At 39.4% G+C, this 25,341-nt stretch overlaps 2 protein-coding genes across 3 annotated transcripts in view; one reads left to right on the plus strand and one right to left on the minus strand.

Annotated features, from left to right (window-relative positions):
* LOC119503753 (zinc finger and SCAN domain-containing protein 2-like) overlaps positions 1 to 25,341 on the plus strand; it is a 681,462-nt gene that overhangs the window by 188,266 nt on the left and 467,855 nt on the right.
* Positions 4,448 to 20,925, minus strand: LOC119503739 (phosphatidylinositol 4-kinase beta-like). 2 transcript variants are annotated; one of them, XM_037795681.1, is made up of 14 exons: positions 20,665 to 20,925; positions 16,720 to 17,206; positions 15,890 to 16,446; positions 15,250 to 15,690; positions 11,337 to 11,564; positions 10,812 to 11,075; positions 10,594 to 10,700; positions 10,356 to 10,460; positions 9,832 to 9,955; positions 9,432 to 9,545; positions 8,131 to 8,282; positions 7,704 to 7,836; positions 7,442 to 7,562; positions 6,135 to 6,316 (listed from the first exon to the last, which is right to left on the minus strand). In XM_037795681.1, the coding sequence occupies exons 2-14, from the start codon at positions 17,189 to 17,191 to the stop codon at positions 6,135 to 6,137; spliced, it is 3,000 nt and encodes a 999-aa protein (XP_037651609.1). In that variant the 5' UTR covers positions 17,192 to 17,206; positions 20,665 to 20,925. The 2 variants fall into 2 exon arrangements, with proteins under 2 accessions (XP_037651610.1, XP_037651609.1); XM_037795682.1 differs by lacking the exon at positions 20,665 to 20,925 and having other exon boundaries at positions 4,448 to 6,316; positions 16,720 to 17,191.

Consider the following 25,341-nt stretch of genomic DNA (forward strand, 5'->3'; position numbering starts at 1 on the left):
CTTTTTTTCTTTATCTCATGATTACAGATATTTCATAATGAAATTTAAAGATATTAATTACAAAATCTTATCTCAGATTTTTCCTCTTAATTATCATGTAATTATGACTTTCTTATGTTGTAATTATGACACTCATTAAGATTTCATAATGAATAAGATGTGTATCATTGAATTACGAAGAAAAGATCTCATAATTGCATAAAACAATCTTATAATTACGAGATCTACATCTCGTATTAATCTGAAAATATTTCATAACGACAGGATTCCTATTAATTATTTAATTGAAAATTACAGAATTTTTGTCTCTAATAATCTTGTAATTACCAGATCTTTATCTCATGATTACAGATATTTCATATTTCATCTCAAAAAATTAAATTAAAAGATATTAATTACAAAATCCTCATCTCAGATTTCTTTTACTGATCATGTAATTATGACTTTCTTATGTCGTAATTGTGATATTCTCATATAATTGCGAGGAAATATATCTCATAATTACCAGATTTGTATCTCACAAGTACGCAAAAATGTCTCATAATTGTGTGGAATTATGTCCCGATTCTGAGATTTGTATCTCATAATTACAAGACAAAAGATCTCATGATTGTTGTATAATTAATTACCCTCTAATTATGAAATTCAAACATCATAATCATGAGATGCTACTTCGTAATTACGAGTCTCCGTATTTTTTGTCTGTGGTGAATGCGCTTATGTTGAACTTTGACCTGCAATTTTCATTGTACTTCAAATTAGTAATTATTGATGTATTAAAAAAAAGAGGAATCATTTATTTGAATTATTAATTTTGCGTTGCATTAATAGAAACGAGAGAGTAGTAGTAGAGGGTTTAGACTCCACCTCGATAAATAACTGTGATTTTAATCCTTTTCCTGCTCCAGCTTTAATTGAAATTCTTAATTGAATTGACTTATTGGTCAGCTCTGCGTCGTCGCCCTCCGACCTCCTCGTGAGATGAAGCTGTTTATTAAACCCCAGAAATCACACTGAAATCCAAAGTGGGTCCATGTTGGTTATTTTTCTTCACACAGTGAAAAATAAAGTTTGTCTCACGTGACGTTAGCATCGTTAGCATTGTTAGAATCGTGAAGCCCCCACCCCCCCCCCCCCCCGTGCTGCTTTAATGGATTTAATGTTAAATGTTTGGTACCAACTAAAGTTAAAAACATGGAGGAATCTTTTACAAATGACAGAAAACATTTTCATTCAGAATAAATGCACTTTAAGAGTTTTTCACATTGAAATTCTTGAATGTGTTTCGAGCTGATGGAAGGAAGAAAGAAGGCAATGAAAGGTTTATAGTAGCAAGGACGAGTTTCAACAGACGCAGCGTTTTCCTCTCCGTGCTCACCAGACTTCACTCAGAAAAACAACCATTTTAGCAGCTATTATTATTTTTAAAGGCATTTTGGCCTTTTTTTATTTAACGGTTAACGGTGGAAATCAAATAGAGACGATATCAAGCGATACTTGAATTTTAAAAAGTCAGTTTAGCTCTCCGAAATGTTTCTGTTACGACTACTTGTAAATACAAATAAATTCCCATCTGGACTGATGCAGGAGAGGAAGACATTTAAAGTGTTAAAACTCGTCCCTGAAGCGGTTAAACGTCGGCTATAAAAGCACTTCTCAGGTCCGAGACCCCTTCGGTTGCATTGATAAGAGTTTGTACCTTCTGTACATCTCAAGGCATCTATTTCCCTCACAGGAAAACTAACTCCTCGTTCATTTACATACATACATATTCACAAATGAAAAGAACAAGAAAGAGTATTTGCTATTTAAGTTGCTTATCTGGTAAACATTAGTCACAGCTGCATCTTTGTCAAGCGCGATGGCATATACGGTAGCGGGCTACCGGGTAGCGGGCTACCGGGTAGCGGGCGGTAACATGATGCTGCTTTTACAATAACAGATCTGTGCTTCTCCTTCAATAGTGGTCAAAACACACAAAAACAACTGTACAGATGTTAATGACGTAACGCCAAATATTGGCTTTATCCCAGTGAGAAGCGTTAACAATATCTTTACAATTATATGGTATACTTTATGAAATTTAAATTTCCAACAAAACAAAACTAAAATTAAATTAAAATAAGCAAAAAGTTAAACGAAATTATGGTAGAAAAAATTATATAACAGTAAATGTTTTATGTAGCTAACTAGCTTGTTGACCTGACCTGTTTTAGTCTTAAATCCTCTAAAATGGAGTATTTTAATCCAAAGTGTGATTCCAAGTACACAAAAAATACTTGATCTCACTTCTCGAAGAGAAAAAAAAACAGCCGTATTTTCATGTAAAAGCTAAATATGTTCATACACAGGTGTAATTCACTGGAATAAAGCCATTGGAAGTGTTACCAACATTAATTACAACATCATTATAAGTGTTAAAAGTACGGACAAGAAACCATTTGCTCGTCAATACTGAGAAAAACATTTGTTTTAGTGGACTGTTATATAAAAAAAAAACATTCACATATTTAGGAAATTGATCTCCTCATAAAGAAAAATAAACTTTCCGCCAAACAGAAATTTAGAGTCTCGCTTCTCATTCAGCCAATCCGCCGAGCCGCCTCTCCTGATTGGCTGGAGTTAATCACAGGAATGTATCTCTGGGGGCCAATCGGGGAGGAAGAGCGCCGAGCGTTCGTTAAATATGCAAATATAATCGTTAACAGACACGTAACTGTAACACATTAATTCAGCTCAGAGTTATACACAGATGTCCAGTTAGTGGAACATGGATGAGGTCGTTGCATAAATCTGTTGCAAAGGAATCGATTCACCGCTCGGCAGCCATTTCGGCTCAAAAAGAGGGCAGGAAACCGTTCAAGTAAGGTGTCCGGAACAAAACGGCTAATCTAAACCGGTCCGTGTAAATGTTCCGTTTTAATCCAACACTGTAGAGTTTTGTTATCGTTAGCATCTTTAACGTGTAGTGAACGGAACCTCGACAACAAAATTACAGTTTTCTGAAATTCAACACGGACCGTTCTTAAACTGAAACTACACAGAAGAAAATTAAAATTATTAAGTGACAAACATGCAGATTAAATAAAACTGATAAGCTGACACGTCAAATTTTAATCGGTTTTCTTTTTTCACCAGACACTCGTCACGTTTGCGAAACGTTTCAGACAATTTGTGAAAGTCATAATACATCCTGTTTTTAAACGTCATGAAAAATCTGAAAATTTAGGAAAGCGGCGATTAGCACTACACAATAAATCTTATTAAAATAGCGATTTATAGGTCCATTAAATCACTTTTGACAAAAACATTGTTCTTGTTATAAAAACTAGAGATGTTCCAATACCATTTTTTCCTCCCTGATACAGATTCCGATACCTGAACTTGCGGTATCGGCCGATACCGAGTACCGATCCTATACCAGCGTAATAAAAAAATGTCTAGTTATTATTATTTATTACATGGCTTTGTTGAATACTCAATTCAGATTGGTCAATCACGGCATTCTACGGTGGGTTATTTCTTTATAACAGGCCGTTGCTATGTACAACAGACCGTTGCTATGTATAACAGGCCGTTGCTATGTACAACAGGCCGTTGCTATGTATAACAGACCGTTGCTATGGGCGCAGTTCTGATGTCGGACTCTGGCGGACCGTTTTTGTGTCAAATTATTGATTTCTTCAGTAAGTAGCCGTGTAATAAGCGTGATAATGTACAGCTAGCGGGTCATTATTGTGGAATAAACCCCGACCGGCTCGCTGTACATTATCCCTGACTTAACAGTGGTGATAAACCACCTGCAATCGGTTCTTCTTCGCTGCTCTAAAACGGTAGTTGCCAGTGGCAGCCATGATACCGCCAGGGCGACAGCATAGTGAACGCTACTGTTTTGGAGCGGTCGAGAAGAATTGGTTTCCGGTTAAACATTATTTTTTTTCTGGGTTAATAAATTATGGTATCGGATCGGTACGTAGATTGGCGTACTCGCCGATAGCCGATCACGAATTTTGGGCAGTATTGGACGAATAATGGTATCGGCATCGGAACAACTCTACTTAAAATAGGATCACCTTTGTCTTTAGATTCAGAAACGTTGACGATAGCATGCTAACATTAGCATGTTAACACTCTTGTTAGCCGCTATTGGATGTTATCACGCAGACGTATGTACGTAATATGTTTACCTTTTTAGGCTGGAATTATAGTTGTGTGAAAAGACCCTCCAACTCTGTGCAAAAAGTAAAAATGATATTCATGTTTGTACAAAAAGTCACACTAATGTTGACGAACACCGAGCACGTTGGCCTACATGCATGTTCCAGCATTTAGCATACCGTTAGCATGCACGCTGACAGTTAGCAAGTTGACGTGCTAATACTTAGCATGCTTTAACAGCCGAGGCTAACGAGGATTCAGCCGTCGGTTTCTCGTCATGAGAACAAAGTATTGGATGGATTTTATTGGACATATCAAACCAATATTTTAGAAATATTTCACTTCCTCAGTCGTGTTGCTTTTTTAAAATTAGATACAGTCGTGATAAATGTCTGGTGAAAACAATTAAAACTAAACACGTCAAGGAATTCGTCGGGGAGTGATATTATCTCACTCTCTTTTCGTTCATTTTTTACCGTTTTGTCTTTTTCTCTGAACATCCAGAGAGCGAAGAGAACAACACGGAGTTCATGTTGTGCTTCTCTACGTAGTGTTTTCTGTTCTTTAAGAACAACCAAACGTACAGACGACAGAACCGACTGTCAAACACATTTTCTTCTTTCATCAAGAGAAGTATTGTGTATTGTAGGGTTGGACTGATTTTAATTTTATTAAAATATTCCAGCTGCTGTCAAACTTCAATCACATTGATTTGAATTTTAAGATATAAATGTAATGGTATATATGCTTTTCTGATTTAACATTTCAATTAATTACAAAATAAAATGACTTGATTTGTTTAACTAACGGTGAACTCAAAATTATCACCTGGCATCCCATAGTTATGAGAAAATGCTCATAATAACAGAATCTCATAGTTATGTTATGATCATTTCCGCAGTTTTCTGTGAATTTTTTTAAACGTTTTTAAATGTTTCACAAGAAAATTCAACAGAAAACAGCAGAAAAGATCCGTAATTATGAGATGTTGTAGTTTTTATGGGCATTTCTGTTAAATCTTCTTGTGAAAAACTTTATATTTTCTCATAATTATGAGGATTTTTTTTTTTTTTAAATGCAATGTTCTTCCGTAGTCCCGAATAAAATTAATTAATCAACTTTAATTTTAGCTTTTTTTTTTCATGCTTTCAAATCTGGAGCTTATTAAAATCAAAATAATATTTGTCAATATTTCTGCGTGGCCAGATCAAGTGACGGAGCTTTCACCTTTAAAATTACTATAAAAAAATAATTTACTAAAAATTTAAAGACTGAAACTGCCGATCGAATATGAGGAAGAAGCTCTATATTCTATTGTTCAGTTAACTGATGAAGCTTTTGGTCTATAAAATGTCAAAATAATGATAAATAATTGTCACATCTTCAAGTGTTTTCGTCTGATCAGCAGCTGAAAATCCAAATTAAGTTTCACAGATGTGAAACTGTTCCCTGCAAAGTTTAACTCCATAAATGACTCGATTCATTTATGGACATCAAATTATAACTTCTGTCCTTCAACAAAAAGCTTGAAGAACAGCTGAGCTCGAACGTGCTCTGGTTCAGAGTAGAATCCAGTAGAATCCAATAATAGAAGTCTGATAGTTATTTAATTAAATGTGTCTCAGGATGAACCAGATTCTGAAGCTTCCAGCCTGTGTTTCTTCATTCTGTGTTTCTCTTCCAGGTGGGATTTTTCAGAGGATGTAAAACGCTGAACTTTCCCAGCTGCCCATGAATGTAGCAGGACAAATCAGAGATCACGTAAAATCTAATCAGCTGATCGGCGCACCGATCACATTCAAAACTTAGAAACTTCGTTAAGAAAACAGAACGGAGGTTGACGAGAGAATCCAGTAAATCACATCAGCGCCACGGTTGAACGAAATTTAAATCCTCCGACTCCTGCGAAGATACGAAGACGTCTGCCGGATCCAAACAAAAGCAGCTGGTTAACGTTCAAACATCGGCGTCGGTGGTCACATGATGCCGTTGGTGACGTACTGGAAGGAGTCGTAGAGTTTGGTGGTGATGGAGCGCATGGATCCGTCCACCAGCTGCTCCACCAACAGCTGCAGCTGCTCCTCCGTCAGAGACATGTGGAAACGCTCCTTCAGACCGCGGATGGTGCTGGAGCCGTGGAAGCAGGCGAGGTGGGAACCTGGAGGAGGACATAAAACATCTGTTTGAGGAGGAAACATCTGTATGAGGAGGAAACATCTGTACGAGGAGGAAACATCCGTATGAGGAGGAAACATCAGGACAAGAAGGAAACGTTGGTAAGTTGGTTGACATTTTTATGACATATTATAGTGTGACTTTTTTAATGTCTTTTATGATGACAGGAAACGGCACGAGGAAAAAACATGGGTCTGAATAGGAAATGCTGTTACGTTTGTTGACATTTTCACTATATACTATGCTACGTATTTTTTATGACTTTTTAATGAATTTTTTAATGTCTTATTTGACGACGGGAAATGTTGGTACGAGGAAGAAACAAAACAAACGAGAGAAAAAATCGGCACGAGAAAAAAGTGTCGGTCAAAAGAGGCAACATTGGTAAGTTGGTTGACATTTTTATGACATAATATACTATGACTTTTTTTTCATATTTTCGACATACTGACGTATTTTCGTGACATTTTTCGAGATATTATATAATATGACTTTTTTTTTTTACATACTGTACTATGACTTTTTTCCGTGACATTATTTACAAACTATACTATGACTTTTTTTTCAAAACAATTTCGACATACTATACTATGACTTTTTTACGTGAAATTTCGGCCTATTATCATATGATTTTTGTCATAAAAACTTTCAATGATTTTTTTTTTTTTTTTTCGAAAATTTTTCGTAAGTTGGTTGGCATTTTTATGACATACTATACTGTGACTTTTTTCATATTTTCGTAATACTAAACAGACTGATTTTCATGAAATTATTCGACATACTTTACCATGTCTTTTTTTTGTGAAATTTTTCGACATACTATACTATGACTTTTTTTCGGCATAGTATAATATGTCGAAAGATTTCACGAAAAAAAGTCGTAGTATAGTATGAAGAAAAATTTAACAAAAAAAGTCATATTATAGCATGTTGGAAAATTTCACGAAAAAAAGTGATATTGTAGTATGTTGGAAAGTTTCACGGAAAAAGTCACAGTATAGTATGTCATGAAGAAAAAAATAAGTCATAGTATAGTACGTCACAAAAACTAAAAACAGTCAGTGTGACAAGGAAAAGTCGGTACGAGGTGTGAACGTCAGTCTCTTACCTTGTTGCATGATCTCCACTATCTGCAGAACCTTCTCCATGTGTTTCCTGGCAGCGATGAGACCCTGAAGCATCAACATCTTATAGTAGATAAACATGTCTCCGTCCAGACCGCCCATCACCTGAAACACACATTCATTTCATTCAGTCATTTAACAGACAGGCGGACATAATCATAATCATCATCATCATCATCATCATCATCATCATCAGACCCCGACGTTAGGAAGCAACAATTCAGAAGAAACCAAACGTTTACTCACATCGACAAACTCTGATGTGAGTTTGAAGGCCGACGTTTCGAAGCCGAGGTTACGAGGAGAGCTGGAGAGGATGAAGCCGAAGTCGATGTGGATGATGTGACCTTCAGAGTCCAGCAGGATGTTCCCGTTATGTCTGCGGACATCAGGACTGTTAGCTTAGCTTAGCACAAAGACTGTTGGCCTAGGTCTATCAGAAGAGACAACATGAGCAGGTTCTTGGTCTGTAGCGTCTTCACACTGAAACTGTGACTAAATAAAGTTACTCAAAGACTAAATACTGTGTTTTTGTGTGTGTGTTTTGTTGATGAACTCTATTCTCCCTATTTGTATACTAACTGCTAAAAAATGGAGTGGACCGACAGACATCCCGGCGCTAACACGGCTAATAATCCACCTTCACACAACTGCAGCGTCAGGTGTGTCTCACCTGTCTTTGACCTGCAGCAGGTAACAGATGAGGCTGTATCCGGCGCAGCTCTGGACGAAGTTCCTCTGAGCGGTGAGGAAAGCTTCGGTGGTGAAGCTGCCGTGTTCCTGCAGGAAGTAGTCGAGCAGCGACAGCTGACTCTGTTTACGCACCTGACGGAGGAAACACAAAACGACATCATCAGCGCTCTGACGTATAACCTGACGTGAAACTTTAATCATCACCTGACTTTGTGTTTCAGTACGACAGTCATTTTTTGATGGAAAATATAAATAATGTCAGAGTGGTTTTAAATGCAGTATAAATAAAACTACTAAATAAACCATATGATGATTATTTTGTAAGCTGCTGTGAAGTCCTAAAATAAATGCATAAATACAGTAAAAATAAATATAAAATAAATAAAATAAAAATAAAAAAATAAAAATAAAATAAATACTAAATTAAATATATACATTTAAAAATAAATATAAAATAAAATAAAAATGCAAAAATAAATAGATAAATGCATAAAAACATACTTTTAATAATAAATATAAAATAAAATAAAAATGCAAAAATAAATATAAAAGAAATAAAAGAAAAATGCAAAAATAAATTAATATATAAATACATTTTAAAAAAAATACATAAATAAATAAGGGGATTAATACAAAGATAAATAAATAAAGAAGCAAATTAAAACAGAAATCTATGCCACATTTTGTCAATTAATTATTTGCTACATTCATTTTTTTTATTATTTTTGCTACATTTAATGATATTTATTTATTTATCAAGTCATTTATTTATTTATTCATTTATTTTTTATTTTGGCAGGTTCCGTCCTCCATAGAGGACGACCATGATATATGGTTGAAAGCTCCAGGACAGCTACTAAATAATAATTTAGTAATAATTGTTCTGCTAGTTGCTGTTTTCAACGGCAAGAATGAACCTTCAATCAAACTAATTTATTCAGATTAATTAATTAATTAATTATTTAAATAAATATAGGGGCACCAATACATCAAATTATGTCGTAAAATATAGTTTTATAAGTTATAAATATTATATTATAATATTATATACTTATAAGTTTCTTTTTTGGATATTGGTTTGTAATTTACAGGACGGATATGCAAAAGCATAAAATACTTATTAATGATAATAATAGTAATTTTAATGAATTTTAGATTTTATAAACTCTTCATTTGTTCTGTGTGTAAAAATCGTAATTAAGCTCTCAGATAGATGTAGTGAAGTAAAAATACTCAAGTAAAGTAACTCCCATTTGTACTCGAGTAAATGTACTTAGTTACCTGGTGCAGAGAGACGGCGTTCAGGACGGGCTCGATCATCCCGGTGTCTGATGACATCACCAGGATCTTATACGGTTTAATCCACAGAGGAACTCTCTCCTGCTGCCAGATCGACTGAAACACACAGCGAAGGTTCACTGATCAACTTCCTGTCATCAATACATTATCAATACATTATCAATTTCTTCCAGCTGTCTGATCCATTTGAACCAGTTTAAGAAAAGTACCTTTAGTTTGATTCTTATTTACTATCTGTCAGAGTATTAATAATTATATTGAAATCAATATATATATGAGATTCACTGGAGTCAAAAAATGAGATAACAGCTACTGAGATCTGCTCAGCCAGCTAACCTTTATGCTAAGATAGCTAACCTTATGCTAAGATGTGTGTGGGTACCTGCAGCTGTCGGAGGACCTGATAGGCCAGCAGCTCCTGTCTCAGGTCGTCTCCACACTTCACGATGACCGACAGCAGCCGCCAGTTCAGCAGGTGACCGTACGGCGAGCCTTCTCTGATCCTCCTGGAGGAACACACATTACAGATACACCGATCAGCCATAACATCAAGACCACTGAGAGGTGAAGAGAATAACAGGGATTATCTCGTTACCATGGCACCTGGCAGTGGGGGGGATGTATTAGACAGCAAGTGAACATTTTGAACTTTGTGTTGGAAGCAGAAAAAATGGGCCAGCGTAAGGATGTGAGCGACTTTGACAAGAGCCAGATTGTGATGGCTGGACGACTGGGTCAGAGCATCTCCAGAACTGCAGCTCTTGTGGGATGTTCCCGGTCTGCAGTGGTCAGACTAAAGCACCAAAAGTGGTACAAGGAAGGAAAACCGGTGTACTGGCGACAGGGTCAGACCCGGACTCATATAAAAAACACAGCTGACAGACGGCTGACTAGTTCTGGACTCACCTGACTTTCTCCTCCCAGGGTTCTTTGAGAGCGACGGCTGACGGGTCCTCTGGGTCTCTCCTGAACGAGGTCGGAGTGTGAGCGAGGTTCTCCGACAGACGACGTCTGGAGAACCAAAAACACAGAGAATCAGTTTTTGAAAGGCTAAATGACAACATATACGGACTGAGGCAGAATATTTCGTTGGATAAAAACATGTCGTGACTTTGGGAAATAATTAAAATCTGTAATCGTGTACCTGATGTCTCCGGCCGCGATGAAAACCGGCTCTTTGCTCTCCAGACTTGTGATGCTGTCAACTGAAAACTGACTGATGTTGTCGGAGCTGCTGGTCTGAGTCTCCACCTGCAACACAAACATTAACACTTTAGATTTCACACTATTGTATATCATGTTAATATATTATGGTATCATATTTCCATATATCATAATTTTCCTACATTCTCTCCGTCTCACCTCCACCTGCAGCTGTCCGATGTCGTCGGTGGCCCACGCCTCGTCGTCGTTGTCGTAGTTCGGGACGGTGGAGAAACTTCCTGCTCTGTGCTCCGATGTCATCCCGCTGCCGCCGTTAGCATTAGCCGCGGTGACGCCGCCGCCACAGTCCAGGTTCTCCGCGGAGCGAGCCGTGCGGATCCTCGTCTCCGGGATCCGAACGGGAACCGGAGAAGTCTCGAAGCTCTCGCACTCCAAAACCTCCACGTAGATGATGTACGGAGCCTGAGGAGGAAGGGGTTAAATTGTCAGAATAACAACTAGTACTGCTGCCAGGCGTTGTGCTAAGCTAGGCTAGCAGTTTCCACCTGTTTCCAGTCTTTGTGCTAAGCTAGGCTAACCACGTCCTGGACCTGTCTATGTACTGGACACAGAGATTTGAAACATCTGGGACTAACTGGATGTCATTAAACGCCTCTCTGCTCCTGTAGTAGTGACGTGTTCGGCCCAGCTGTGGTTACCTGTCTCAGGTGTGTTGGGTGTTACCTTGTCTTTGGAGTTGAGCACCACAGCCTGAGTGTGTGGGATCCTGCAGACGTGGTGCTGGTGCTCGGCGGTGGGCAGCCACACTCGGGCCGGCAGCTTGTGGTTGAGCAGCGACAGCTCCGAGATCAGCCGCTGGGTCTTCTGCTCTTTGGTGGGCAGCGTCGCCAAACGCTTCCCGATGCAGAGCAGAGACTTCACCAGCTCCCTCTGAGGACGCAGACGATCCGGCTGAAACACAAAGAAACAGAACATCAGAATATTATAAAAAGTATAAAGTCGTTCACATCTAGAGCTGCAACAATCAGTCGATCAACAGAAGATTTATTTATTTTGATAATCGCTTAGATTGCATCAATTTTTCAAGCAAAAATAACAAAAGTAGGCTAACAGTTTCCCCCTGCTTCCAGTCTTTGTGCTAAGCTAGGCTAACAGTGATTAAAGACTCATTTTCATGTCGTCACATGAGTGAGCAGCTTTCAGCATCACATGGTTTAAATCCTCCTCCTGGTCACTTCTGGTCCCTACTGGTCCTACTGGTCCCTACTGGTCCCTCCCTGTCCCTACTGGTCCCTCCTGGTCCCTACTGGTCCCTCCTGGTCCCTCCCTGTCCCTACTGGTCCCTCCCGGTCCCTCCCCGCCCCAGAACAAGGTCTAGAGAGGAGGAGGGACACATGGAAACGCTTCAGAGACGTTTTGGAAGGAAATCAAAGACAGGACAGATGTTTACATGACCCAGATTCTGCAGAACCCTCCAGATGTTACAGTTTAAATCCAGCTGAGTCAAACGACAGTTTAATAATCAGATTCACTTTTAATATTCTAAACAACATTTTAACTCTGAAACAGACCGACGGGTGAAAGACAGGAGATTAATCTGCAATGATATTAATACATTTGAATAATTGTTTTAGTCATTTCTTTGTTACATGATATTAAACTGAATATATTTCAGCTTCAGATCGCCGATCAGACAGAACAACGTGTTTAAAAGACGTCACATTGAACTGTGGTTCATTATAAAGGACAGTTTCACTGTTTTATGACATTTTACAGACAAAACAACTGATCCTCCCTTCTTCCCTTCCCTCCTCCTCCTGCTGCTGCTTCCTCCCTCCTTGTCCTCCTCCTCCTTCCTTCCTTCCTTCCCTCCTCCTCTTGCTTACTCCCTCCTTTTCTTCTTCCTTCCCTTCTCCTCCTGCTTCCTTTCTCCCTTCCTGCTTCCTCCCTCCTTGTCCTCCTCCTCCTTCCTTCCTTCCTCCATTCCCTCTTCCTCCATCTCTTTTACTTTCTCCCTTTCCTCCTCCTCCTACCTTCTTTCCTTCCTCCTCCCTTCCTTCCTTCCTCCCTTCTTTCCTCCTCCTGCTTCCTTCTTTCTTCCCTTCCTCCTCCTCCTCTTTCCTTCCTTCTTTCCTTCATCCTCCTCTTTCCTTACTTCCTTCCTTCTTTCCTTCCTCTTCCTCCCTCTCCTTCCTCCCTCCATTACTTCCTCCCTCTTCCTCCTCCTTCCTTCCTTCTTTCCATTCTCCTCCTCCTCCTCCTCTTTCCTTCCTTCTTTCCTTCCTACTCCTCTTTCCTTACTATTCCTCCCTCTCCTTCCTCCTCATCTTCCTTCCTCCATTCCTTCCTCCCTCTTCCTCCTCCTTCCACCTCCTCCTTGAGATAGACTTTTATTATCTCAAACTGAATTTTTCTGAGCTGCATATTCAGCGTTATCAGTCTTTCTCTGGATAATAACTAAACTTAACATCACAGCTTTTCTTTTCATGGTTACAGAGATTTGGTTTATCGGGAGGTCAGAAGTTCAGCATCATAAAATAACTTATTATCGTTTCCGTCTTCAGTCGCTCTGCTGTGTTATAGTTTTTCCAGAGGAGGATCTCTGACTTCTACTAAAATAGAATTAAGTGGAAAATATGAGGAACAGGAAAAGAATAAAAACAGAAGAGAGGATTGCAGTTTTCTCTCTCCTCCATCTCTCCCTCCATCTCTCCTCCATCTCTCCCTCCATCTCTCCTCCATCTCTCTCTCTCTTCTTTTTCATTGTCTGTTTCAGAGTTTTCTGTTTTTGCGCAGGAGGAACCAAACGTGGCTCTCAGCCAATCACATCGCACTGTGCCTCTGGCTCCCGGCCAATGGAGAGCCTCTGCTGCATGTGACCGGACCGCCGGCCAAGAATGTGAAAACACACACTCAGAAAAACACACTCAGAAAGTAGGTTAAGATTTCTCTTTTTCACAAAACAAATAATCTCCAGCCGTCTTCCAGACTCACAAACTGGGAACCGGTTTACACTCCGCCTCTCTTCTCAAACTACAACAACTAAACAACAACAACAACCAGTTCTGTTTGGTTCTGTTTGGTTCTGTTTGGTTCTGTTTGGTTCTGTTCAGCCGTGACAGATCAGACTACAGACAAACCAACATAAAGATGTTTTAGGGCCTTTTCACACACCTGCTTTGTTTGGTCCGAACCAAAATTACAGACGTCAGACGTGACCCAAACATCCGAATTTTGGTCCGACGAAAAGAGGTGGTCTCAGTCCGGACCAAACAGAACCATGGTTCGGTTCGGTTCGGTTCGGTTCTAGTGTGGAAACATTTCTTTTGGATGGTTCTGAATTTCAGACCAATTACAGGAAGTTCTGTCAGGGTGGGTGACGACGACAATGACAACAGGACTTAAGCGATGACGACAACGACAACAGGACGTAGGGGACGACGAAAACAACATGACATAGGCAACGACGACAACGACGATAGGAGGTAGGTGACGACGACAATGATGACAAGACTTAAGCAATGACGACAACGACAACAGCACATAGGCGACGACGACAACAACGATAGGAGGTAGGCGACGACAGTACGTAGGTGATGACGACAAGACGTAGACGATGACGACAGTACGTAGGCAGCAACAACGTAGGCGTAGGAATGTCATGTAGAGTTCTTTGGTGCGGTTCCATCATTGCAACGTGAAACCAAAACTAACCAGATCAAATGAATTCAGTTTAAGAAAAACGTGAACCTTAGTTCAGAGTGTTTGACAGTAAGGAAGGAGCTTTAACCTGACGACTAAGTAAATACACCAGACAACACACTGAACCACTGCTCAGTAACCACTGGAGCTCTGGAGGGAGACGACCGCACAAATCCAACCAGAACCCAAACCATCACGTGTTTGTGTACCAAAACAAACATGGACGCCAACCAGCAGCTTGTTTATGCAAAAACATTTGTGCTGAAAAGGAGGTAAAACTGTGATCACGATGGTAACCAGCTGATGTTCAGCAGGTATAATGTTCACCAGGTTAGTTTAGCGTGCTAGCATGCTAACATTTTCATGAATTAATTAGCAGTAAACACAAAGTACAGCCGGGGTCAGAGCATCACCAAGGTCATTACAGTTCATCCTGAGGTGATAACAGCGAGCAGAGGCTCTGCTGTAAACAGGTTTTTTCTGTGTTTAAACAGGTGATGAATGCAGACAGATCAGGAGTCTCATCTCGTGTAACGAACAGACGTCAAAACAGGTTCAGTTTCTGACAGAATGACGTAATAAAGAAAAGAAACGCAACGTGACCGAAAGAAAACAAAGAGGCAAACCGAAGGTACGATGAGATAAGATCAGAAAGAAAAGGAGGCTTCAGAGAAAAACATCCTCCAATAATGTGGTCACAAAGAGTATTTAAATACACTTTACACTATATATATATAGTGTACTATATATATATAGTGTAAAGTGTATTTAAATATATATATACTGTATATACTAGGGCTGTCAATTGATTAAAATATTTAATCGTGATTAATCGTTGAATCACGATTAATCATTGTTATAACACCCAACTCTTCCCTTTTTTGGCGTCATCACACCAATGAGACAAATAACAAAATAAAAGTCTGGTCCTTACCTCCTCATGGAGAGCTTCCACTTTGGGGTTACTTCCTGTCCGCCGGAGGCCGGAGCCGGGGCCGCTGCTTGCCGTGGTGGCATCTGACTTGGATCTCTGGTGGGTCCTCCTGGACGGGGAAACAAACACCTCGGCCTCCCCCGGTACGGGGCTGTCCGGGGCGGGCGTGGAAAAGGAGGGGGCGGACTCCATGTTGCTGCTGTTGTGCCTCCGATGGCAGCGGCGGTGGGACGGCGAGGACACGGGGCTGTCGGAAACAGAAACTGCTTTGTGAGCGTCCGACGGAGGAACGGAAGGTTTGAGTTCGTCGGACAGGATGAGTTTTCGGAGTTTGCTTCCTCTGGAGTGACGCTGGGTGGAGATGTGCATGTCGGAGGAGTACGCGCCCAACAGCCACGCCGTCAGCAGAGAGAAGGTTATACCGCCTCTACACCGGTGGATCTGAGACACACAGAGACTTTAGATTAAAGATCAATACACAAAATGTCACAAACGTTTTCAAATAGGGCTGGGCAATATCACCAAAATATAAATTCTCCAACGCACCAACATGGTGGCGGCTTTACGTTTCCTTTAAGGGCCAGACCCCCAATGATACAAACACAGTCAACTAGCGTTACCCAGAAGACCTCAGACTCACCAGGTATGGTCTGATGGCGTCCCCCACCTCCGTGTCCATGTGCACGTACATGTTGAGCAGCTGCGGCAGGTAGAAGTCCACCTCGCTGTCGGGGAAGCTGAAGAGGCGGTTCCCGATGTACGCCTGCACCCCCGGCTCCTTGGACTTGTACAGGTAGGAGATCGCCATGGAAACGTCAAACAGCTTGGACTCGAACAGGCGCAGCAGCCACGACTGTTTAGATGATGACGATGATGACGCCGACAGCAGCGAAGAAGGCTCCGGCCGGGCTGAGGGAGGCGGATCACGCTGGGAAGTACCGCCTTGTTTTTCTTCATCCTTCCCAGAACTCCCCTCCTCCTCATCCTCATCTTCTTCTTTGATGGAGCTGGTGTCCGGGCTGATCCACGCTGGACTGGAGGACTCCGTTACGTCTGGGTAGTGTTGTAGCTGTTGCAGTTGTTGTTGTTGTTGTTGTTGGTTGTCAACTTGTTGTTGTTCAGGCACTTCCCTGTTCTGCAGCTTGACCTTAAGAAGAACTTCCTGGCAGGCCTTCAGAGCGACTTCTGGGTCGATCACTGGAAACAGAAAACAAGGAGAGGTCAGATTAATCGAAGCCAGAAAAATTACAAAAGATAAAGCAAAAACGTCCTGCTAGCGTCCCGTAGAAGATGCAGTGGTCACTACAACCCATAACGCCAACGAACAACAAACTGACTTAGCTATTCATAAGGTCTTTGCACACCAAGTCAATATAATATAGCGTAAACGACGTCACGTAAAACAACGTTACACAAAACGTCACATAAAACAAGGTCACGTAAAACAATGAAAACAACCCGTCTGGTTACCTTGGTCGACGCCCAGGTCCATCTCCATGGCGTCCTCAGAGATGACGTCCAGCAGGGGGCTGGGGCCTCGCGGGTCGCCGCCGCACGACGTGCCGCTGCTGCCGATGCCCTCGCTGCTGCCGAGGCTGCCGGTGCTGCCGATGCTGCCGCTGGGGCTGGAGCTGCGGGGGCTGGCGCTGGGGGAGGACGGCTGCTCGCTGTGGGGGGGGGGGGGCTGCTGCCGCTGGGGGCGGGGGTGATGATGGTGGTGATGATGATGATGATGATGGTGGTGGACGGGGCAGTCAGAGGAGCTCTCAGAACAAGAGGAAGATGATGAAGAGGAGGAGGAAGAGGAGGCACTGGAGGGGGAGGAGGGGCAGGAGAAGGTGGTGGGGGAGGAGGAGGCAGGTGGGGGGGGCGCGGCGGCGTGGGAGGGGCTATGGTGGAGCGGCAGCAGAGCCGGGGACAAGGACACCTCGGCGTCGGCCATTTTGGAAGAGCAGGCCTGCAGAAAGAGAACATTTTGCATCAGTTATGTGCTAAGCTAACAGTTTCCACCTGCTTCCAGTCTTTATGCTAAGCTAAGCTAACAGTTTCCACCTGCTTCCAGTCTTTGTGCTAAGCTAGGCTAACAGACAGTTATGTGATGAAGGTCCGTCTTTACTCGTGTTTCATTCCTGATGTTTGAAAACACTAATGTGTTGTTGTATGTGCGTCTGCATCATCCGAGCGTGTTAGAATGATCATGTGACTTGGCCTCCCACACAAACACATACACACACACACACACACACACGCACACACACACACACACACACACACACACACACACACACACCAGTGTGTTATGTAATGTCCTCCTGCTGCACACCAACCTGTCATCATCACAGCGTTTATATATCCGACGTCTCCAATCACAAACCTTCAACACTAACATACATTTGTTATCTGTTGATGCCACTGGAGGAGCGCTTGTTTTGTTGTAACGCACGTCCCTGCTGATGCAAACGCATCCGAATCACTGCCTGCGTCCAGGTCCTGATATTAACACAAACAATCCGGCAGCCCTGGTGGAGTTTTACTATTAATCTTTCATATGAGGTGTGAATGAGGCTCATTCTGAGACGAGGGAAACCTCCTGTTGTGTTCGTGACATTAGTGTGAGTGACGCAGGTGATCTGCATCATCAGTGTGAGGAGGAAGAGGAAGAGGAGGAGGAGGCGTCTGTGCTTCTGTTTCTATTTTTATTTCCCCATCAGGATCAGCCTCTCCTCCTGACAGAGTCCACGTTTCCTCTGGTTTCACCGACCAGCAGCTGATCCGGTTTCTGTCTGACCTCCTGACACTGAACTCTTGTTTCCATGAAGATGCTTTTAAAAAATGATGCTCGGTTTCCGTGACGATGCCTCCTCACTCATCTCTCTTATTCCAAACAAAATAAACTGCTTCCAGTCTTTGTGCTAAGCTAGGCTAGTAGTTTCCCCCTGCTTCCAGTCTTTGTGCTAAGCTAGGCTAAACAGGACAGGAAGGTGATGAAAAATTGTAATCTGAAAAGTAACTAAAGCTGTCAGATAAATGTAGTGTAGTAAAAAGTACAATATTACCTCTGAGGTGTAGTGGAGTAGAAGTATAAAGTAGCATAGAAAGAAAACAATCAAGTAAAGCACAAGTACCTTGAATGTGTACCCGAATACAGTACTTGAGTAAATGTACTAATATGAATTGTGAGAAAAACTTCAGATCATGAACGTGTTTTACTCCTGATGACATCATCATCAGCTACATGTGATCTGATCACACACAGCTGAGCATGATGTCATCACGCAGCAGTGTGTGTGTGTGTGTGTGATGTTTTCCAGATGTGAGGCGTGGGCGGAGGACGACTTAACTCTCCTCCTCGACGCACTTTAGTATTTCCATTTTATACTACTATATACTTCTACTGTACTCAGAGGTAAATATTGTACTTCCCTACATTTATTTAATAACTTTAGTAACTTTACAGATTCAGATTATTAAAACTAAATATAATCAACTAATAAATTCTTTACATCAGTAACATTTTGAATGCAGGACTTTGAGTATTTGTACACTGTTGCATTGATAACCGAGTACTTCCTCCAACTCTTATCAGCTGTTTGACCTTTGACCCTTCTGATCAGTGATGATCAATAGAAACAAACAGATGATTAAGTGTTTGACCTTTGACCTGTTGATCACTGATGATCAATAGAAACAAACGGCTGATAAAGTATTTGACCTTCAACCCAGTTTTATTAACACGGGAACAGGAAGTGATTTACAGCGGAGCGACTCCGGTCCACTCGGTGGTGGTGATGCACTGAACCAAACAAACACAGGTTTCACACCGGTTTCGTACACCGAACCGGACCAAACTGATAAAAAACAGAAATCCACCCCGAACTCTGCAGGGGATCAATAAAGACTCATTTTATCTCATCTCTAATCTCACAGTAACGCACCCGAATCTCACACCCAGCTGTCAGGAGGGGTAGTTGCATCGTGGGTAAAGTAGGCACCAGGTTAAGATGATATATCTGGTTCTGCTGCGTCGATTTACATCTTTTTATTCATAACAGTTTTATTTGTTTTGGTGCAACGAATGAAAAAAACATGAAGTAAAGAGACGCATGCACTCGCACAGGTTCAGATTTCAGTTGATTAAAAGTTTCCCTAAAGTCGAGACTGTTTGTTCCTCTTCTGTTGAACCTGATCGCTCTGTAAAACAAACTTTTCTTTATATTATTATTATCAGTAGTATTATCTTATTATTAGCATTTGTGTTTTATTATTATTATTATTAATAATAATAATAATTAAAATAATACTATTGATATTATTACTATTATTATTATCTATATCATATATTTCTCTCACAGAATTTTGTTTTTGGGAGTGTGGAGGAGATTTTAGTTCAAATCAAACAGAGACTCAGTATTTCTAAAATCCTGTCTACAAATTGTCCTCCCATTTTAATGTTTTTACTTTAGTTACTATTATTTATTTATTTACATTAACTCCTGGCATGTTTTGTGTTTTATGTTACTTTTTGTTTTACTTTCATTTTATGATTATTTCGTTTCATTTATCCTTTTATTTCCTTCATATGTACTGTTTACCAATTTAAATAAAGTCTATTATTAAAAAAAAGTCAAAGAAATATGAAAACAACGAATGTTTGTAATATCTTCAACGTTTAAGTGAATTTTTCTTTTTTGAAATTTAGACTTATTAATGCCTATTTTTTATTGTACATTTTGTTATTAATCAATTAAATGCTCTATTACTATTTACGTGACTCTTGTGGTCCTCCATACTAATGTCACTCTGAATACTGACACTTTTGACAAAACTATTAAAATATATATATATATATATATATATATATATATATATATATATATATATATATATATTTATACATATATAAATATATATATATATATATAGATACATATAGATAAATATATATATGTATATATATGTATCTATATATAGATATATCTATATCTATATATACATATAGATACATATATATGTATCTATATCTATATATACACATACATATATATGTATATATATAAAATTAATAAAAAGCAGTAGTATTATAAAATACTTCAGTACAAGAGGAGTTAACTGTCAGTGTGAGTGAGTGTGATTTAAGAGTATATTCTCTAGTGAACACAGTGAGCAGCAGCAGCAGCAGAGCAGCAGCAGCAGCAGAGCAGAAGAGCAGCAGAGCAGCAGAGCCGCTCCCTCCTGATGAAAACAAGCCGGAGGAAGGAGGAGGAGAGCCGGACTGCAGCAGGCCCTCAGCCCGGCTCTCAGCTCCGGAACACCCGGAGGACAACACGGCCGGCTAACAGATAGCTTAGCCGGGTACAAACAAACAGAAGCCCGGAGCAGAAGCAGCCCTACCCTAACTCTACCCGGTCCACCTACCCGGTCTCTGAAGCGGCTTCACTCCGGTTTAAAGGTCCCGAGTCTCGGGCTCTGATCCGGGTCTGGTCCCGGGAGTTTCCGGGTTGAATCGAGGCCTCTGATCCAGGGTTCAGTCCGGGTCTGTAGTCCTGGTTCTGGTCCAGAGGTTCAGGCTGTGGAGTGGTCCATCAGGTCCTGGTTCTGAGGCCTGGTGGTTCGGCTCGGCTTGGTTCGGTTGGGCTCGACTCTAACTCCTCTACAGCAGCTGTGACGCAACATCCGTCAAGACAGCCGCAGTCCAGAACGACGACACATCCGGTTCATACTTACACAATAAAAGCATGACGACAACGGAAATAATATGAATTTGAAACGGTTTGCATCATATGAATATATGTAAATGGATGAATTTTTTTTTGATTCTTTTAATTCTTTTAATAATTATAAAATATTATAAAATTTAAGTACAATTAAAATTATTTTAATTATTTAAAAATAATACATTTAAATACATTTAAAAGACAAAAGAAAATATGAGATTCATATTATATATGTATATATATATACACATGAATGAAAATGAAAGCAGAAAATAATATGAATTTGAAGGCGTATTTTATGTTTTATTATTTATGTTAAAAAATAAATTTAAAAAAGCAAGCAAGTATGAGATTCATATTATATATATACACACACATATATATAAATATACATACATATATTTATATGCATGCATATATATGTATGTAAAATACAAACGGAAATTAATATGAATTGTTTGCACAATATAACTGTAAATGGATTTTTTAAAGAATTATTTATTATTTTTTTCAGTTTGTTATTTATGTTTAAAAATACATTTAAAAAAGACAAGAAAATATGAGATTCATATTATATATATATATATTCACATATATAAATAAACATACATATACATAAATAATTTATAAATGGTAAATTGACTGAATTGTTAATTCAACTTTAATATTTATTTTAATGTTTACAAACAACTAAATAATAATTAATTATGTTAACTAATTATTAGAAATGATATAACTTATTGTTGCACACATACAATTTTATATACTATGTTATCAGTATTTTTGAATGATTAGGAAATTATTTGTAAACTTTAAAGACTTGTCTGTAAAACATATATAAACATCATATAGATGTTTATTTGTAACACTTTGTTAATGGTTAATATTTGGTTTGTAAATTCTCTTGCATTTTAACCTCACTAATTTCACATTTTCACTAAGCTTTTATTTTGAAGACGGTAATTCGTCATTTCCGGTTTCACTTCAGTTAACTTGATGGGAGCAGCTGGTTTTGGTTCTGTTTCCGTTTGGACCAAAATATTTGGATGGTCCACCCACTCGTTTCTTCATTGGAATGATTTCCTGAACAAATACTTGATATTAGAATAAGTTTAACTTCCTCCTTCAGTAAATAAACACTGCGTTTCCTTTAAAAACATTTTCTGTTTAATCTTAATTCTGAAATATTTACCTCATCTTGTGGATTTAGTAAATATTTTTATTATAAAACTGTGTACTCTTCCATAACTGACTCTCATTCAAAACAAACTACAATATAGATTATTATAGACAACTGTGACTTCATGTCTCTGTTACTATGTGTATTTATGTTTATATTATCATCTTATTTGCTGATTGTTTATGTATGTTTGAAAATACATATTTATATATGTATTATTTATATTATTTTGCCCATACTGTGGTTTATGTGATAATTCTGCTCTTCATTTTACTCTTCATTTATTCATGTTTTAACTTTATTCTTTATTTGTTTTGAAAATGTGTCTTTGTTTTTCTTGTTTCGAGGTTATTAAAATGGATGATATGCACACTTCTGTATTCGGTATTTCACACTGAATGGATTGCTGAAGTTATGTTGTTGATGAAAAAGGAAAATTAATTAAACTATTTTTTTATCATTTGTAATTTCCTCAGTTTGTGAAGCCTTCAGTTTTCTTTGAACCCAAACCAGTAAAAATACTCTAAAATACTCTAAAATACTCTAAAATACGACGGAGTATTAGGGTCACATTGAATTTGAGATTTCGAGAATAAAGTCATAACTTTACAACTTTTTCCTCTTAAACTTATGACTTTATTCTCATAATATTGCAACTTTTTTTCTTGTAAACTTATGACTTTATTCTCATAATATTACGACTTTTTTCTTGTACACTTATGACTTTATTCTCATAATATTACGACTTTTTTCTCTTAAACTTATGACTTTATTCTCGTAATATTATGATTTCATTTTTGAAATCCCCCGATTTTTTTTTTTTCCCTCAATGTGGCCCTATAATACTCTGTCCTAACTAAATGAAAAGAAAACAAGAAAAGAAAAATGGAAAGAGAAAGACAGTGGAAAAAATGAAAGAAAGGGAAAAGAAAGCAAAAAAAAATACAGGAAGTGAAAGACAGAAATGAAAATAAAAGCAGAGGAGGAAGGAAAAGTAAAAGGGGAAACTGAGAGAAAAGAAGCGTTTTGAACTGATTCTGTTTTCTGCCAGTGAACGTCACGTCCTTTATTCCAGTCAGTCAGCGTAGGAAAATAGATTCACATTAATGTTCTGGCTTCTGTCCTCCGTCACTTTTCTGTTTCTCTTCACAACAAACAAACAAAAAACAAAAAAATAAAGAAAACAGGCTCCATGAAAACAGAGTGGGGTCGGAGCAAAACTCACACAGGTAAAGTAAAGGTGCATTTCACTGATTATTATTGTGGCTTTCAAACCAAAGGGCGAACATTTTGGACTGAAGTCGACTCCCCCACCTTCCATATTTTATATAAAGGAGTAAAGTGCAAAAAACACAAAAGCCAGCCGATTACAAGGAAATAAAAATAAACGTTAATAATATACAAAAACAGACAGTCACAGGAGAAACCATGCAGGAAGCCGACCGCGTCTTCCACAAAGCAAAGATACTTTTAAAAGATCTTCATAGCAACAGTAATAATAATAATAATAATAAAATCTGCACATCAACAAGCTGTACAACTGTAAGAAATAGCAAAGACAGACGTCAACAACAAGAACAAAAAGGACAAATCAACAACAAGAAAGACTTTTTAGATTTAGAAACTTGATTGTGATTCTCTCATTTGTGAACAGAAAATGGCAGCATGAAGCTCTAAATGTTTGATGTCAGAAAGCCACTCAGGTTCTCGACCGGTGAGGACTTCATTACCCAGAGTTCTTGAATTCAGGAAATTAAATCATAAAAACTCTGAGTGGGTCTAGAAGGAAGGGCACAAACCGCGAAATCTGATTTGAGATTTGCAAAATCTGTCACGAGACTCGCTACGCGATGATCTATCCTAACCTTAACTATGTCGCGAGAGTTTTCCTGGTTTGGGGGCTCCCTTCTAGCCACTACCCTCTGAGTGGGTCTCTGACAGGAAAATGGGCTACTTTCAGGTTAGACTGGGAGTTAACCATCATCATCATCATCATCATCATCATCATCACAATAACTGCAGTGTTTGACAAGGATCAGCTCGTTCGTACAAACGTCTCGTCATCTCGTCACTTTAACTGTTGATTCACCTTCAAAACAACTCATCAGACTGCACCAACTAATTTAATTAAACTTTCTTTTAAGAGGTTTTCTTTGTTACTTTGAGAAGAAATAATCGTTATCTAGTGATCATTAATCAACGGAAACAGAATTGAGTCTTCTTTCTTTATATGTTGGCGAGTCTTCTGTATTTTGAACTCTTCAGTCGTTCACACGTTGGCGTCACCTGAGGGTCTCTACAGCCAAATCAATCAAGTTGATTTGATTAATTTGTCTGTAACGACTATCTCTTGGCCTCAGTGACCCTCAACCCAAAGGAGGTTCAAATGTCTGACACTCCCAACCTTAAGAACAGAGGATTTAAGGTGTCTTAAGCTCCGTTTCCACCGCAGGAACTTTCCCCCAGGACTAGCAACCTTTCGTTGCGTTTCCACCGCAGTTTCAGGGACATTTTCAAGGGACCTTTTACCCCCCCAAAAAGGCCCATCGTGGTGTAGTACTTTCTGAAAGTACCAGAACTTTGGAGTTTGCGGAGATGACCGCCGCTGATTGGGAAAACACACAGCGTCGCTGCTTCAACAGCTTCAACTTGTGCACCGCTTCATTCATAAACAAGGAAGTACTCTAATATCGATTTAGTAAAAGACAAAACCTAACGTCTCATGTCATGTCGTTTTTTCAAAGGGGGGTTTTCATATTAGATACGATTGATTCGTACCGTGCCCGAGTACGGTTGCCCCCCCTCGCCAATCCCCTGCGGCTCAGCTTTCACATTAGTAAACTTGTTCCGTACCCGAGTACACTTGCGTCATCATCCACGTGTATTTGTTTATGTCGAGATCAGCTGTTTTCAGGGCGGGGCATCGTAAGACACGTGACGGAAACAAAAAAAAACTCACCAAAACCATCGTCGTTAGTCTTTCCAACAATCACCAACTCTGTTTTGGTTGAAATAAACTCTTATTTCACAGTTTGATGTGAAAATATACCGAGTACATAAAACTTACCGAGTATATAATTATAACCGTACCCGAGTACACATGAACCATACTCCATACCACCTTTCAATTGGACTCGAGTACGGATCGACAAACCGTGCCCGAGTACGGTACGGAGCGTTCACACTAATCAAACAAAC

The sequence above is a fragment of the Sebastes umbrosus genome, chromosome 15 (assembly GCF_015220745.1).
Source record: "Sebastes umbrosus isolate fSebUmb1 chromosome 15, fSebUmb1.pri, whole genome shotgun sequence".
NCBI classification, from domain to species: Eukaryota; Metazoa; Chordata; class Actinopteri; order Perciformes; family Sebastidae; genus Sebastes; species Sebastes umbrosus.